Source organism: Sminthopsis crassicaudata, chromosome 4 (assembly GCF_048593235.1).
Source record: "Sminthopsis crassicaudata isolate SCR6 chromosome 4, ASM4859323v1, whole genome shotgun sequence".
NCBI classification, from domain to species: domain Eukaryota; kingdom Metazoa; phylum Chordata; class Mammalia; order Dasyuromorphia; family Dasyuridae; genus Sminthopsis; species Sminthopsis crassicaudata.
In genome coordinates this window covers 285,760,822-285,778,645 of record NC_133620.1, presented here as the reverse complement: position 1 = coordinate 285,778,645, position 17,824 = coordinate 285,760,822, and the positions used below count along the sequence as shown (strand labels likewise).

Here is a 17,824-nt window from a genome sequence, read left to right as displayed (position 1 = left end):
CAAGAAGCTCTTTCAAGTCCTTTCCTTGGGTTATTTGTTATGCTTAATGCACACATACCACGTTCTTTCCTACATGCATGCCTTTGTCTACACTGTTTCTTATAACTAGAATGCCTGATAAATTTCTAACAATAAAATCCAGTTTATGTATCTTCTATTCCAAGACAACTTTCTTGACCCCTTAAGTTAATAAAGACTTTAAAAAATACTTTGCTAATACTTCTTAATGTACTTATAAGTGTGGGTGGGTCCATGGGGTGGACCTCTGATTTCACTCTTATAAAGAATTCCCAGATAAAGGAACAGCCTCTAGCAACATAGAGTGGCACTTTCTCTGGGCCTTAGAGGCTTTCAGAGTTGCCTAAAGCATTGAGAGATTAATTAATTTGCCCAAGGTCACACAGCCAGGCTTGAAACCAAGTCTCTCTAGCTCTGAGACCAATTCAATCTCTTCTGATGCATTCAACATGTATTATTTGAGAAGCCATTTGTGCAGATGGCATATCCCCCCAGGGCACAATAAGGCCATGAGAGCAGGCCATGGGCTAGCTGTGGTTATATATTTATAGTTTCCATGTATTATGTGTGTGTTTTTGAGAGAGAGAGAGAGAGAGAGAGAGAGAGAGAGAGAGAGAGAGAGAGAGAGAGAGAGAGAGAGAGAGAGGAAAGAGAAAAAGAAGAGAAAGAGGGAGAAGGATGGAGGGAAGAAGAAAAATAAGGCAGAGAGAGAAAGGAATAAAGGGGAGAGGGAGAGGAAGAGAAAGAAAAAGACAGAGTGAGAAAGAAGTGTGGAAGGAGGGAAAGAAAAAAAGAAAAAGAAAGGAAGAAAGGTAGAAGGAAGGGAAAGAAAGGAAAGGAGAGAAAGAGAAAAGACAGAAGACAAGAGAGCAAGAAGAGGAGGGAGAGCATAGGAGAAAGAAAGGGAGGAAGAAGGAGAAAGAGAAGGAAGGAGAGAGGGAAAAAGAGGGGAAAAGGGGGAAGGAGAAAAAAAGGGAGAAAGAGAGGCGGAAGAGAGAGACAGAAAGAGAAGGAGGAAGAGGGAGAGACAGATGGAGACAGAGAGAAAGGGGAAGCCAGAAAGAAAAGAAAGGAAGAGAAAAGGAGAGAGGGAAAGAGAAGGAAAAAGGGATTGAGCCAGAACCAGAGACTTAGGACTCAGTACAGCAAAGCTTAAGATAGGCCAAATGTCCAAGCTGCAGAAAAGGTTAGAGGGAGGCAGAAGATTTAAGATGAAGGGGTGAGACAGAAGCACAATATCTCCTTAGAATGTTGTCTTCTCCAGCAGGCTCAAAACTCCTCGGGGCGCTCAGGGAGTGCTTTTGCCTTTTTTTGTATCCCTAATATTATCACAGTGCTTGGCCCATAATAAGGGCATAATAAATATTTATTTACACCTCTGGCAGCTGTGGGAGAAGATCTAGAACAAAAAACTAAAGTAATAATAGTAACAAGGTGTATTTATATATATATATTTTTTATTAAGCATTTTAACTTCAGTGTGACTCCTTCCTGCTGTTTTATGAAGTACTTTTATGTAGTGGTACACAGATAAATAATGTGCTTGTGTGCCTCTGTGAGAGAAACATACAGATAAGAGAGACAGAGACACAGAGACACAGAGACAGAGAGACAGAGCTGTCAGCGATCTATCCACACAGATGAGCTGCTGTTGTATAACTTATAGCCAGAGATGCCTGGGGGTCCTGGGAAGGTAAGAACTGTGTCCGGGGTTGAACAGCCAATACACATCTTGTTTTGATCCACGCCATCCTAGACGGCACATAGATAAGTTTACCTCATTTGAGGCAGCTGGAGGATCTGAAGTCAAGAAGACTGGAATACAAATCCATCCCCGACACATACTAGCTGTGGGATCTGAGCAAGCCATTTAAATGCTATCAGTCTCTGTCTCTTCTATTAAAAAATCCCTTCCTCCAGGGTTATTCTAAAGATTGTTGTTTAATTTTAAAATTTTTCTTGGCAAAGATACTGGAGCGCTTTGCCGTTTCCTTCTCTAGCTCATTTTACAGATGAGGAACTGAGGCAAACAGAAATAAGTGACTTGTCCAGGATCACACAGCTGGTAAGTATCTGAGGCTGAATCTGAATTCAGGTCTTCCTGCTTCCAGGTCTGGTGTTCTATCCATTGCACATTTGGCTGCCCTAGTCTAAGGCTAAAATGAGACATTTGTAAAGTGTTGTGCAAACCTTAAATCTCTATACAAATCCTGGCTGTTATTATTGTTATTATTATTCCAACTCCCAGGCCTGTCCTCTGCCACACCTGAATCTGATTTGTGGATACTGGTAGATAACAATACTTATACTAGCTCACTGATTGTTATGAAGAAAGTAGGCTATAAACCTCAAAGGTGTCTATAAACATGAACTATTGTTAGGAATCTTGGTAAGGTCTCTTCTGACTCTAACTCTACGATCCAGCCCACTTTATTGCCTTTGTAGCAAGAGTTTGCTTCCCTATGACTCTCCTTGGCCATGCTTTGCATCCCAGTGGCTCCGGAGAGCTGACCTGAATGTGCACAGCTGATAAGTCATCTGGTGAGGGGAGAGGAGTTGGGGAAACGACCTAGCTCGCACTCAGACACTGAGACTTTGCTAAATGTTGACCCCAATGGGTGATTCAGAAGAGCTCTAAGGATCATTGATTTAAAGCTGGAAAGGCGAGCAGAGCCATTCTAACCCAACGTCCTTATTTCATAAGTGAGGAAAGGCCCGATGAGACAGGGAAGCAGTTACAAACTATGACTCACAGCCACGTTCTCTAAACCCAAATGCAGTGCCTTCTTCGGTGAGCAACAATCTAGGTGGGTAATTAAAGATTTCCAGCTTCAGCCTGTCTCCTTAGTTAGATCCTTCCTTCTCACTGAGTCCTTAGGTGGTTCATGGATGGAGTGCCAGTGCTGAGTCCCCAGACTAGCTGTGTGGTCCTTAACCACATCTGCCTCAGTTTCCTCACCTATAAGATGAACTGGATAAGGAAATGACAAACCATTTCAGTGTCTTTGCCAGAAAATCCAAAATGGGGTGAGGAAGACTCAGACGTGACTAAAATGACTCAATAACAAAAACTGGTTTTCGATCCTTTCAAAATTATTCATTTTTATCTAATGCTTTAGGGAAGATAGAGGGCATCATGGATAGAAGGTTGGGCCTAAAGTCAAGAAGACTCATCTCCATGAGTCCAAATCTGGCCCCAGACACTTACGAGCTGTGTGACCCTGAGCAAGTCATTTACCCATGTCTGCCTCAGTTTCCTCATCTGTAAAATGGGCTGGAGAAGGAAATGGCAAACCACTGCAGCCTCTTTGCCAAGAGAACCCCAAATAGAGTCATGATGAGTCAGATATGAGTGAAAAACAACTGGACCTCAACAGCAAATTCTCTCATTTGTCTACCAGCCTATCAATACTGACTACATGCCCAGGACTACAACTGGACAGATATGATATGGTTGCTGCCTTTGAGAGCTAGTGGCTCTAGATGAGCTCAGATGAGAAGGCAATCGTGTTCAGAAAAGACCGCTGGACCTTTAGTCCCAGCTCTGTTAGTTATTATCTGAATGACACTGGACAAGACTCCTCAGCTATATGGCCCCAAGTTCCTCTTCTATACTATGGACATAAAAGACTGGTACCGCCTGTGATTTAAAGCTGGGGAGGAGGCCCTAGTGACCATCTAGTCCAACTCCATCATTTCTTATGGATGAGGAAATTGAGGCATAAAAAGAATTAGACTTTTGTCCAAGACAGTGAATAGTGGAGCCAGGGTTCAAACCAACGAGGTCACTTCCCTGACTCCAAATCCAGAGCTCTGATCATTATGTCATGGGGTCTTTCTACATCTTTAGTCTTAGTTTTTTGCAAAATGTAAAACACTAGATGTTGTTGTTTGTTCATTTTAATTTAGTCATGTCCGACTCTTCTTAACCCCACGTGGGGTTTTCTTGGCAGAGATGCTGGAGTGGCCATTTCCTTCCCAGCCCATTTTACAGATGAGGAAACGGAGGCAGACATGGGTAAGTGACTTGCTCAGGGTCACACAGCTCGTAAGTGTCTGGGGCCAGATTTGGGCTCATGAAGATGAGTCTTCTTGACTTTAGTTCAGAATTAGTGCACAATCTCCTCAGCAGTTTTGCCTTCCTTGGGGCATTCTCTCCCACTCCCACTTTTCTAGCTCCTCTATTAAAATGTTAAGTTAAAATGTTAAGCTCCTCTATTGTTAAGAGTTGGGACCAACTTGCTTTTTTGTACTTTGTATTTATATACCCAAGCATATAGGAAGTTAATATCATCTCTTATTCTCTCTCTGTCTCTGCCTCTCCTTGTCTCTGTTTGTTTCTGTCTCTTTTTTCTTTCTCTCTGTCTGTCTCTCTCCCCCCTCATCTCTCTCTTCTTTTCTCTTTCTCTTTTCTCTCTGCTGCCCTACTTTTGTTTCCTCAGTCTTCTCTCTGAATAGACATTATAAAAATGGATACACAGTTAGGCATCCTGAGGGGATGAAGAAAAAGACTAAGTGATAAGAGGCAGCCTGAAAGAATGGATGAAAGGCCAGTCTTGGAGTCGGGATACCAGTCCCATCTCTGATACATACTAAGTGTGAAATTCTATCGAGTCACTTTTCTGTGGTCCAGACAACTCTTTATCATAATTAAAAAAAAAAAAAAGCTGCAAAGCACATACCAATTTGCATTGGTAATGGGTATTACTGGAATTTCCTATGCAATTGAAATCTCAGGTCTGGTTAAAAAAAAGAGAGAAGAGGAGGGGCATTCTGTGGAATGTGTAAAGATACAGGGAGAAAAACAAGCAAATTATATGAAGGGCCCCCTCAGAGCTGAGAGTTAGCGTTGATGGGGGAAATAAGGTCAGTGAGATAAAAAGGGAGGAAAATGGAGTTAGGCTGAGGAATTTGGATTTGATGCAATAGATAATAACGAATCACTGAAGTCCTGTCTTCTCACTTCCCTATCAGCTTCCCAGCATTGACTACATGCCCAGTATGGGATTGGGCAGATAGGATATAGTTTCTGCCTTGAGAGCTTTACATGTAGAACAAATACGAGGAGGCAACTAGGAAAGGTGAAGAAGATTATTGTCAAGAGGGGAGACTGGAAGCAGAGGCCGGTTAGGGGGATGTGGTCACCGGAGGTGAAATGATAAAGTCACATGACTTGTTTTAACAAGCAGGCCAGGTAATCCTAGAATCTCCGAACTGGAAGGGACTCATATCACTCACTTCCCAGGCTTCTGAGATTTAGAGCTCGACTTCAAAAGCCTTCAGTTCTCCTGTTTTAGAGACGAGGAAACTGAAGCTCAGGAAATCAATGACTTGCCAAAATAACAACTTCAGAGGGAAAATTTGAACAGAGGTCCCCGTACTCCATTGAAAACACTCTTTCCTCTTTCCAGGTCACATTCCCAACAAGTGGTTAGTCATCCTCTGTTCTAAGATATCTAGTAATGTGGTCAGAGGTATGCTGGTAAGTGTTTAACAATCAGCTTTCTCTTCAACTCCTGTTGAAGGACCTTCCCAGCTCTCTATCCACAAAGCAACACTGACTCTTTCTGATAGTTATTGCTTTCTAAAGCTGGAGTGGGCTTCCAGGGGAATGAGAGACAGAGAATTTGCATCCACGGGTGTGTGGGAGCTGGCTCAAACTGGTTTGTGAGAGCCAGTTGTTAATTTTGCTGTGTGACTATTCACACCTCCAAAATTGGCAAAGGCTGCAAATCAGGGCTGGATTTATTGTCTTGTTTATTGGGTAGACCTAAGGAAGTAATGAAGAAAATGCTAATAAGGTAGACTTTTTTTCTTCTTCTAAAGAGGAATGACTATGGACAGTTTTTAAGTTTAATCTACTTAAGTAATGAAGAAAATGCTAATAAGGTAGACTTGTTTTCTTCTTCTGGACAGAACAACTATGGACAGCTTTTAAATTTAATCTACCTTATTTTCCTTCATTACTTTCTTAAGTGTAGTCCATAAACAAGACAATAAATCCAGCCCTTATTTGCAGCTTTTGCCAATTTTAGGGGTGTGAATAGTCACACTATAAATTTAACAACTGACTCTCACAAACCAGTTTGAGCTGGCTCCAACATACTCTTGGATGCTCACTCTTTATATCCCATTCCACTGGAAGCTCACTAGTTTTAAAAAGCAATAACTGTCGGGAAGAGGGTCAATGTTGCATTGTGAGTAGAGACATGGTTCAAGTCTCATCTTTGACAAATACAGATATGTGACCTTGGCAAGCTCCCCAGGCAGTTAAGACTATACATTGCAGAAATAGTAGGGGAATTGCCTCCCTTGCCCTAATCAAAAGTTTTAGGAAACTTTTACTTATATGGAACAGAAATCTAGCTTTCTGCATCTTGGAATCATAGAATTCGAAAACTGAAAAGGATTTTAGAAGTTATCCATTACAGTCTTGTCTAGACAAGTACCCTCCCTTCCTCATCATCTTCTCTTAATATCCAGGCCTACTGTGATCATGCTTGTCTAGACTCTTCGCCCTTCATGCTTAGATTAGTACAGTTTGCTCCTGTCATCCCAATTGGAATCTCCATCTACCACTTTGGGTCCACAAACGTAGAGACCCAACAGCTCAGTCCTATGCTGGTGGACGACATAGAGCACTATGGAAGTCCCAGCGCCCAGGTGATCCAGCACGTGAGGGCAGGCCATCAGTTTGTGACATGGAAGGTGGATGGAGAGGAACAGGGTTCCAATTTCACAGCAGTGGTCACCCTGTGAACCCTGATGCACCTGAGGATTCAGGGATCCTAGGGGCTCACCGCTTTCAGAATATCCCTCTGTCTTCTGGACCAAGTAGAACAAATAAATCTTTTCCACATGAACCAACATTTTAATGGACTAATAATAATGATGTGTTAATATAATGCCTAGGTGATGCAGTAGATAGAGGACCAGGTTTGCTTTGCTCAAAGAGCTAAGTGCCTTCTGAGGTGGTCATGCTGTGCTGAGTGGTCCTGGGCCAGTGTCTCCTATTTCTCACAATCGATTACAAAGTTGACAAAGGAAGACATGTTCAAATCTAGCTTCAGACAAACTATGCAATCCTAGGTGACCATTAATTCTTGTTTGCTTCAGTTTCCTTATCTATAGGATGTGGATAATACTAGCCCCTACCTCACAATATTCTTGTTGGGATCAAATGAGATAATAGCTGCAAAACATTAGCACAGGACCTGGTACTACGATAAGTACTACATAATGGTTTTTGTTGTTGTTCAGCCCTTTCAGTCATGTCCAACTCTTCTTCACCCTAGTGTGAATTTTTTTAAAGCAAAGATTCTAGAGTGGTTTGCCATTTTCTTTTCCAGCCCGTTTTATAGGTGAGAAAACTGAGGCAAACAGAGTTAAGTGATTTAGCCCAGGTCACACAATTAGTAAATATCTGAGGCCAGATTTGAATACATGAAGATGATTCTTCTCGACTCCAAGCCCAGCACTCCATCTACTGTACCACCTAGCTGCCCTATATGATGTTAGCTATTGAGCAAAGCAGAATTGAATTAGCTCATAAGAAACACAAAATGTGTAAAATGAGAGAGTCCACCCCGAATGTTCATATGGACTATATGTGTCTGACTTGGCGGAGCATTCGGAGCTGATCAGCCACAGTTGTGCACACTGCAATTCAACTCTAACATAGTGGTGTGATTTTGATTCTCTTTGAGAACAAAGGACAACAATCGACTAGTTATTATCATTATTATTATTGTTATTAAGCATTTTAAGATTTGTAAAAAGCTTTACAAATATCTCACTTTATATTCACAACAATCCAGAGAAGTAGATGCTATTATGAGTGTAGGAATTCATTGCAGGACACATTGAAACTCATTTATAGTTTATGGTTACCGGACAATTCTTGTCCTTGTTCCCGCATGGATCTGACCGAGGAGAGGTTCTCATCCTGGTCTAGGATGGAAATGATGGAACTTGCCTTTGGTCCCTGCTTCTGGGGACACTTGGACTAGTAAATCACTTGCATTTAGGAACTCTGAGAAGATAAAAATGACTGGGTGTCTATAGTAAGTCTAGCATGGATATGAGAAACATTCCCTTCCCTCGGGGAGGGGCAAGTCACCAGGTTCTCTACGGCAAATTGCCCAGGTCAGAAAATCTGAGTAGGTTAAAGTTTCTGTACCAATCACAATTGGGCTCAGTCCAGTCAGTGGCTGGTATATGTCCAACTTGGGCAAGATAAGGGAGAACCATTGCAAAAACAAAACAAAACATGGGCTCTGTGTATTTATTTTTAAAGTATTTCAATATAATTGGTTTTCCTTCTATCTTATTTTCTTTATACTTTTTTCCCCTTGTAATTCTATCTTATTATTATTTTTTTCATTTGAACACATTATTCTGAGAGAGGGTATATAGGCTTAATAGACTGTCATGGGGATCCAGGACACAAAAAGATGGTTAATATGGAAAATGCCATCCACATCCAGAGAGAGAACCATGGAGACTGAATGTGTATCAAAGCATAGTTTTTTTGACCTTTGTTTGTTTTCTTTCTTGTGGGTATGTGTGTGTGTGTGTGTGTGTGTGTGTGTGTGTGTGTTTTGCTTTTCCCCTGATTCTTCTTGTACAACATGACAAATATGGAAACATGTCTAAAAACATTGCACATGTTAACCTATTTCAGAAGGCTTGTTATTTTGGGAGGAGAAAGAAAATCTGGAACACTGAGTCTTACAAAAAATCAATGTTGAAAACTATCTTTACATATATTTGGGAAAATAAATACTATGGAAGGAAAAAAAGAATATAATCTCCTTGGGGCTGGAGCCAACTGATTTGTTTATATTTGCATATCTAGAATTTAGCACAGTGCCCAGCCTTAAATGTCTTGCTAGCTAGTTCATCATTGGAAACCTCCCACACTCTACTTTTGCTCACATGTTCCCTCCATTGGTCTTTGGGTTACTTGTTATTTAAGAGTCTTTAGGGTCAAGTCAAGTCAACAAGAACTTATTAAGTGCCTACCATGTACTAGACACAATGCTAAGTGCTAGGTATACAAAAAAAAAAAAAAAAAAAAAAAAAAAAAAAACCTCTCAAAGAGCTTTCAATCTAATGGTAAACAATTACATACCCACAAGATGCAGACTAGATAAAGGAGGGAGCATCTCAGGAAGAAGGCTCTAGCTTTAGGAGGATCAGCAAAGGCTTTTTGCACAGTGCGGCTGTGGTGTTCTAATATTCATCACCACAACGCATCCTAAAACCCTGATTTTATAAAGACGGGTTTTTGTGCTGGGCGGCCACTTGGGATCATTAAAAGCACTTCACAATTTTCCAAATGAAATTCAGCCTACTCTTTTCTTTCTATTCAGTTCTGGGGCCCGGCTCATCATCCATCCACCTGCAGTGCCTGGCCTACATAGACAGTATTACGGATTCCTTCACACGAAAGGCATCCAGCTGCATGTCCTAGTCTGGACAATAAGCATTCCATATTCATTCGGGTTTTTCTGTATGCATTGAAAAGCTGATTTCTTTTTGAATAATCATAGTTTCATAGATCTCAAGCTGAAAGGGGGAAGAGGAAAGAAAGAAAAGGGAACAAGAATTTATTAAGCTCCCACTATGTGTCTGCCATTATGCTAAGTACTTTTACAAATATTATTTCATTTGGTCCTCATAATAACCCTGAAAGGTGGATGTTATTAGTATTCCCATTTCACAGATGAGGAAACTGAGGCCAAAAGAGATGAAAGGACTTCCCTCCCTTTCCCCTTCTCATTTCTGCCTTCTGGTTTCCTCCAACTCTCAACAACTCAAATAGCATTTTTGGCAGTAAGCCTTTCCCATCTTTTCTTAATGTTCTGGTCCATTCCCATCCCCTTGTTCCTCCTCACTCAGATAACCTTTCATTTACTCTATATATTGTTTGTACATTGTTTATGCATTGTCTCCTTTTTAGACTGTGAGCTTTTTGAGAAAAAGACTATTTTTTTGCTTTTCTTTTCATTCCCAGTACTTAGCTAAGTGCCTAGCACATAGTAAGTGCTTAATAGATTGACACAATATTTTGAGATTTGCAAAATATTTTACAAACTGTACCTTTTTTAGTCTCATAACCACCTTGAGGTAAATACCAATATTATCCTCCTTTTATTAATAAAAAAAACTGAATTCCAGAGAAGCTAAATTATTCATCCAAGAACACCCAGCTAATAAATAGCCGAGATGAGACTTAAATCCAGTTTTTCCTGACTCCAAGTCTGGGATTCTATACTTAGCCATACTGTAGGTATAGGCAGTCTCTTAGAAAAAATATCACTCCCTCCCAGAAAAAATAGATGCTCCAAAAGTGAAAGAAGAAACACTCCAAAAGAAGGTGGCAGCAACTTGTTGAAGATGGAGCCCAGCAAAAAATGGCAGCCTTTCCTCGCCAGAGAAGTTGTTTCCTACGATAGCTTCACTAACCTACAGAGATGCCCAGCATGTATCGGTGAGATATAATAAGCTTTTGAGAAACTGAACCAAGGAAGAATGAGAGGTGTTTCAGCTGGGAGATGGAGCCCTGAGAACTTAAGCTATTTGAGAGCATATCTTCTCCTCCTGGCAGCATGGAAATCTGAGACACTGTGTTTGCCTAGGAGAATTTTTTTCTTTTTAATCAATATGCTATTCTGTTTAATTAAATGTCATTTACTTTGAAATAACATGTCAACTGGTTTGGTTTAGGGAGAGAAGTGATTATTTCTATCTTATATTAATAAACAATTAATACTGGAGCTGGAGAGAATCCAGAGTCTTTTTCCTTACTATTTCCTTATTCAGAAATAAATCCCTGTAGATTATTCAGCCAGTCCTTGGGAAGGACATCTCTCTATAGATAAGATTGCCCAAATCCTCTGGGAGAATCTAATCTTGGTGGGATTCATAACCCACCATCATCATTCACTGTTCACTGACTGTGTGAAGGAAAGATTCTTTTGTAAAAGTTGTGTCGAGACAGGACTTGAATTTCCATCCATCATGACATGACCAGAATTATATACTCAGCTTTCATTAAAATAGGTCCACCTCTCATTATAATATTCATTCTTTCATTAATTATTAACCAATCAGAGTTGATTCTCATTTGTCAGGAATATCCACTGTTCCAATGGTATATATGTGTTAGGATGCCTCCATAAAGAGTCAAAACATAATTAATAGAAAAAGAGAAAGCCATAATTAATAAAATGATTAATTACCCAGAAATTATGTCTCTTGCATTTCTTATATGTTGTACTGGTGTTCAAAGATACATATTAGTAGAGGTTCTAAGCTGTGATTTTGATGAGTGCTATAATTCTTGGCTTAGCTTTCAAGAAGCTATGTTAAGAGCACACCCAGGTGACACATGGATCTCATGAAGATTTCCAACATGAATTTCCTCTGTACGTACTCATTCTGAACCAGACATTCTTCCCAGTTTCCTTATGTAAAAGTTTCTTTTCTACTTCTGGGCGTAGTACACTGGAAGTTGAAGTGTAAGAAAACCTTAGTTCTATATTTATTTTAGTTTAGTAGTAGTTCTGTATTCATAAATGATGAAAATAAAATGTAAGATGGGAATGTTGGCAAATCTGTTCCCTTTTCTGACTGTTATCCTGATGGTCTCACTTACTGATGCTCTTAGAATGATATAATTTGTATGAGTTTCATGTCTGCTTTCGTTCTGCAGATTTGTTTTCACCACTATGGCTATTTTCTAAAGCAGTACAACTTATAATCTTCTATCATCACTCTATGTAGTATTTAACAAATGAGCATTTTTTTTTTAACTGTGGGCAGCTGGGTGGTGCAGTAACTAGAGTACCAGACCTGGAATCAGGAAGTCTCCTTTTCCTGAGTTTAAATCTAGCCTCAAACATGTACTGACTGTGTGACTCTGGACAAATCACTTTACCCTGTCTGCCTCACTTTCCTCATCAGTATAATGAGCTGGAGAAGGAAATGGCAAGCCACTGTAGTATCTTCGCCAAGAAATCCCCAAATGAGGTGATAAAGAGTCAAAATGATTGAACAATAACAAAAATATTTTAAACTGGTACTATCCTTGATTGTTATATCTCTGCTCAGCAAGAAAATCAAGTGTTTGCTGATGAAGGAAATTGCTAATCTCTCTTGGCCTTCTCATTGTGATAACTGCTTTATAGTAGCTGAACTATGTTAGAAAGTGACTATCAATAAAATCAGCATTTTTACTTTTTCCATATTCCATTTTTTTTTGGGGGGGGAGCATTACTGGAACAGGTAAGTGTGATTGTATTCAGGATCTTTTTTTTTTTTTTTTTTCATCTTTTCTTCTAATTTAAGAGTTGCCTGTCTTATGTTGTGCATCCCTTGGACATTCTGGTGAAACCTACAGATCCATTGTCTGAACAAAATTTTAAGTGTATAAAATATACATAGAATTACAAAGGACATTACTTATACTGAATAGTTACCGAAATGTCTTTCTTTCAGTGCTCATCATCTGAAATTAACTATGACCTTTGATCTCACAAACATATCATATGCACATATCTACCTGATTCTGCTATAATTCAGTAATCAGGTAATCCATCAGTAACCAGGTAAATCAGTTGTTTCCCTGGAAACCTCTTTACCCTGAAAGCTCACTCTACTCTTTGACTTGACACATTGGAGGTAACTTCTGCAATGAGGCTTCTCCTTTTGATTGGCTGATTTCTCCTAGAAGCTCCTGAGAGCATCCAGGTCAAACAGGCCTTCATATCTTTCCAGGCTGAAATCTTAAGGACTTTCTTCAGTGCATCATCTCTTGCCCTTATATACTTACACTCCTTTTTAGCTTCCCTAAATATATTGTCTCCTTTGTTTAGAATGCAAGCTTCTTAAGGGCAGGGATATCTCACAGGGTTTGTTGTGAGGATCGGAAAAAAATATATTTATAAAGTACTTGGCACATAGTAGGTACTTTTTCAAAAGGTTTGTTAAATTTATTTTTTTGCATCTAGCAGAATTACTAGCACATAGTAGGCCCTAATAAAGATTGTCAATTGTTCAATGACTTGATCATTCTAATTCCCTGCAATTCCTTTTTTGTTTTCTACTTTTATAGATAGGGAGAAATTCACATCAACATGGTTGATTTCTTTCAACAGTATTTCCATTCATTGGTCAATAAACAATAGACAAAGATTTTGCATTTATCACAAAAACTATAAAGCTAATATTTCTGGCTTTAATTCTCATCTTGGGCTATTTTTTAGCACATTCTGTCTCTTTTTTCTGCCTTTTCACCCTTCTCAATATGGAAATGGAAGGGGGACCCATAGACCTGAAAAGGCTTTTTATTCAATTCCTCCCTAAGCCTTGCCTATTCCAGAATAAACATTCCCCGTTTTTCATGAGGCATAGTTTCCAGTTCTCTAGTCATCTAGTTGCCCCCTCTGTATGTGTTCTAGCTTGCCAACGTCCTTGCTGTCATGTGATGGTAAATTAGGGCAGAATAGGAAAGAGTTGGACCCTTCCTGTTCTGGTATTGTCTTTGAAGGGATATGTCCAGATAATAATAATAATGTTAATGTTAATTATACTATACTAATACTGAATGAGTTGATATTAATTATATTATGTTAATATAATTATATATTTACACATTATATAATACATATAATATATAAAAATAACAGTATTAATATCTATTGCATTGTGTTACTACTAACAATGACCATGTTAATGTTAATTATATTGTATTAACATTGAAGCCAGCATTCATGTTAATTATATCATGTTAATACTAATAACAGTTTTGATATTAATTATGATGCTAACATTAATGATAGCAGTGTTCATTATTGTGTTGCTATTAACAATGACCATGAACATTAATAACAGTATTGATGTTAATTAAATGTTAAGATTAATAACAGCATTGATACTAATTATATTTATGTTAACTGATGTTACATAAATTAAAAACAACTAGCATTTATATGGAATTTTAAAATTTGTAAAATCCTTGTCAAATATTACTTCATCCTCATAACAACCCTAGGAAGTAGGTTCCATTTTTACAGGTGAGACTGAGGTGAAGTGACTTGCCCAGGATTACACAGCTAATGAATGGCTGAGGCTGGATTTGAACTCAGGTTTCCCACTCCAGGCCCAGGTGTGAGCTAAGTATAGTTACAGCTCAAGAGAAATTTTAGACTTTTTCTTTGGAATTGCCTTTGAACCTGCCATCAATTCAATTCATTCATTCATTCATTCATTCATTTCTTCAACAAGCAGCCCTCTGCTCCTCCATATCACATTTGCCTCATTCCCATCACTTAAACTTGATAATCCAAAATTCAAGTATAGAAGCATATTAAGTACCTACTTTGTACCAGACTCTGTGCTAGATGTGGAGGGTATGAATGTAGCATCTGTATTGCTATGGGGGTGAGAAGATGACCAGAGTGCACGGTTGGGTGTTTTTGGGTTTTTTTTAATCATGTAAATTTATGTGTTCTTGGAGATTTGTGGGACAGAAGAGCTGGAAGAAGAGAATTCATGTGTTCATTTCCCATTCTGGGGGCTTGCTGTCAGGTAAGAGTCAAACAGAAAGCCAAGTATCTGAGCTTCTGCTCTCCCTCAACCTGTCTTGGTCCCATGGCTGTCAAATACTAAATGCTGAAGAAATGCTTGTTGATCAAGTGTCTGATTTTTGACAGGCTGCTGCTGCCACGCTGACTTTTGCTAGACAGATGGAAGAGGAGCCCCAGAACTGAGAATGTCAGACCTAGCTCCCTTCTTCCGAAAATCTCCAAAAAAACATTCTCAGAAATCTAAGTTCAAAAAACATCACCAGAGAACTCTGGAAGGATGTCTACTTAGGTCTCTAGTCTCCATAGCAACAGCTGCTAGACAAGGACCTAATAATAATAATAATAATAATAATAATAATAATAATAATAAATGAACTACTGTATGTCATCTAGGGGCTTATAGTCTATCAGACAAACAGTACCAATAATGTAATTCAGTAAAGCCTTTTAAAGCAAATTCTGTGTTCAAGGCTCATTCTTCTGAATACCTTCAATGATGCTGAACCTTCATTCCATAAAAGAGGAATTTGATTTTGAAACTTGCAAAAGTTATTTGGGGTTAGTCTGCTGCCTGAAGTGGCTAAATACTATTTCATGTTAGAAAAGAATGATGTATTGTGATAAGATAACAAGACAAATTGTTTTATGGGAGCTTCAAGGTGAACCTGAAGATGTTACAAAGAAAATTCTGAAAATGTTTGGGTAAGGGTAACATCACATGACTTCCCAATTAAGTTATTCTTAATGGGGCAACACAAATCAATTAGTGCATCATTAATTAAACATAATTAAGCAACGATTACAGGTCAGGCACATCAGCTAAGCAAAGTAGATACAGAAACAAAAATAAAAATTCCTGCACTGAGGGAGTTTGCATTCTAGTGGGGGAAACACCGTTATCTCTTCCTTGTAAATGATGAAGTTTGTATCCCCTTGATTCCCTGTGGTGATGAGATTAGTGGCAATGAGAGAGTTGTTAAAATTCCCTCTGGTCAGCCACAAGTTCAAAGGGAAAGAATTCCCTTATTCCCGAAGTATTATTGGCAAAATGAAAGTTTATTGTTGGAAAGAAACCAGTTTGCTAAGAGACTGACTTCTATAGTGGCAGAGTCCTATTGGGAAATGGAGTCTGGCACTGAGAAGAGAATGCCTTCTCAGGGGGCAGAGGGCAGCTGAGGAAGCTACTGTTAGGCCTTCTGCAAGGAGTGAGTTTAAGGAAACCTGTTATATAGTTGCTCTTGGTGGGGGCTGGAACAGCTGAGCTGATGAGACCAGGAATTCTCAATTGAATGAGAATTTAGAATTTCAAAAAGATCAATGGAAGTTGGTTTGCCCTTGAATAGTGTTGCTTCTCTCATGCTGGGAGGATGGGCCCTCTCTCTAGACTCCTTGGAGCCTGGGAAACCCGATCTCTCAGATCAAAAAGGGGACACAATTTAAAGAGAACAGTTTCAGTAAAGGGAACATAGTTTCAGAGTGATAATCTTAAAGGGAACACAGCTTCAGTAAAGGGAACAGTTTCCCTCCCACTTCAATACTATCTTTTCAGTTTTCAGGACATCACTCTCTCCAAGTTCTCCTACCTATCTGAGTGCTCCTTCTCAATCTCCTTTGCTGGATCCTCTTTCGGATCATGCTCTCTAGTTGTAAGGTTTCAGGTTTTGTTGGGGCCATTTTCTCTATATATACTACTTGACTAGGTGTTCTCATCAATTCTCATCATTAATTACCATCATTATGTTGATTCTACCTTCTTAGCTCAAACTCTACTGAATCTCCAAAATTTGAATTTCTAATTGTTTTTTCTATATTTCAAAACGGATGTCCCGTAGACATCTTGCATACAATACACCTAAAATGGAATTCACTATCTTTCTCATTAAACCCTTCTCTGCTCCTACTTTCCCTATTATTCTAAAGGGCAACAATAATCCCCCTTCCCCCTTGCCCATCATCACACAGCTCCAGACCTAACACTCTATCCACTGTACCTAGCCACCTATAAGGTAAACAGAGATTGTGATTTAGTGTCTAAGTATCTAAGGCTAAATTTGAACTCAGGACTTCCTGATTCTTAGCACTCCATCCATTAAACCATCTACCCATCCCATTATCATGCTTCTTAGGAGAAAATGGCTTAAGGTGCTAATTTTCTTTGTGAAATATCTGCATTTAACAAAATTCCTCCCTTGTCTAAAAAAGTAGGACATTTCAAGCACTATAGTCAAAAATGCTGATAGATGCATGGAAATAGGGAGGTCTTTTAATAATTCTAAAAATCGCACTCCTCTGTAGCCTGGACCTGCCATGCTCATGGGCAGGTGACTGTGACAGATAATCAACATACCAACCAGGAAACCTGGCCCCTCTATTGCCCTATTTCCTCCCACTCAGACTGACAGGTCATTCTTTCCAGCTTTCCATGATGCTCTGTTTTCTTGAGTTCAGTGAATCTACTTACCTGCCATCCCGATCCCAGTCATACACCTCCACCTTGATGGTCCTGTAAGGCAAAAGTCCCCAGTTACTCTGTGTTTTCAAGACTTAAACCTGATATAATTTCCCCCCCTGCCTCCTTACAAGAAGATATGTAAAAGCACTGATTTTAGCATCAAAAGACTTAGCTTCAAACCTTATTTGTGACTCTTAATAGCCGATTGATTCAACCTGAAACCCCATGCTTTTAAATCATTTTGCAATATTTGACATTGTTGCTAAACCATTTTACATAGGTGTTAACATATATTAGCTTTTTTCCTCTCACTTCACACTTCATTCTGCACCTTGTATGTTGGTTACTTATCACTTGTGCATATATGTGTTATAGTGGAAGCAGATTTGGTCTGGGAATCCAAAGATTTGAGATTATTCAACAAGATAATGTTTGTAAAGCATTAGATGATCATGAACTCTTATAATCAGCAATTAATTATAGGATCAGGCTGATCAACTATGATGTACTTAGCTCTTCTTAGCAATTTAGTGATCCAAGACAATTCCAATAAACTTAGGCTGGAAAATGCCACCTACATACAGAGAGAGAACTATGGAGACTGAATGCAAATTGAATCATATTATTTTCACCTTTTTTTCCTTTTGATTTTTTCTTATCGTTTTTTCCCTTTGTTCTGATTTTTCTATTTCAATATGATTCACATGGAAATGTTTAAAATGAATGTACACTTATAACCTACAAAAATTAAATTAAAATT

General features: G+C 39.0%; 1 protein-coding gene across 6 annotated transcripts in view; it reads right to left on the bottom strand.

The window, feature by feature from the left end:
* CPNE5 (copine 5) overlaps positions 1-17,824 on the bottom strand; it is a 192,031-nt gene that overhangs the window by 32,810 nt on the left and 141,397 nt on the right. For 5 of the 6 annotated variants that reach the window (XM_074311092.1, XM_074311095.1, XM_074311093.1 and 2 more), the window contains one exon: positions 17,074-17,115. In XM_074311092.1, coding sequence (XP_074167193.1) covers positions 17,074-17,115 — 42 coding nt within the window. Of the gene's footprint in view, positions 1-6,099; positions 8,051-17,073; positions 17,116-17,824 lie in introns of those variants that run through there. The other variant, XM_074311097.1, reaches the window with a different exon arrangement.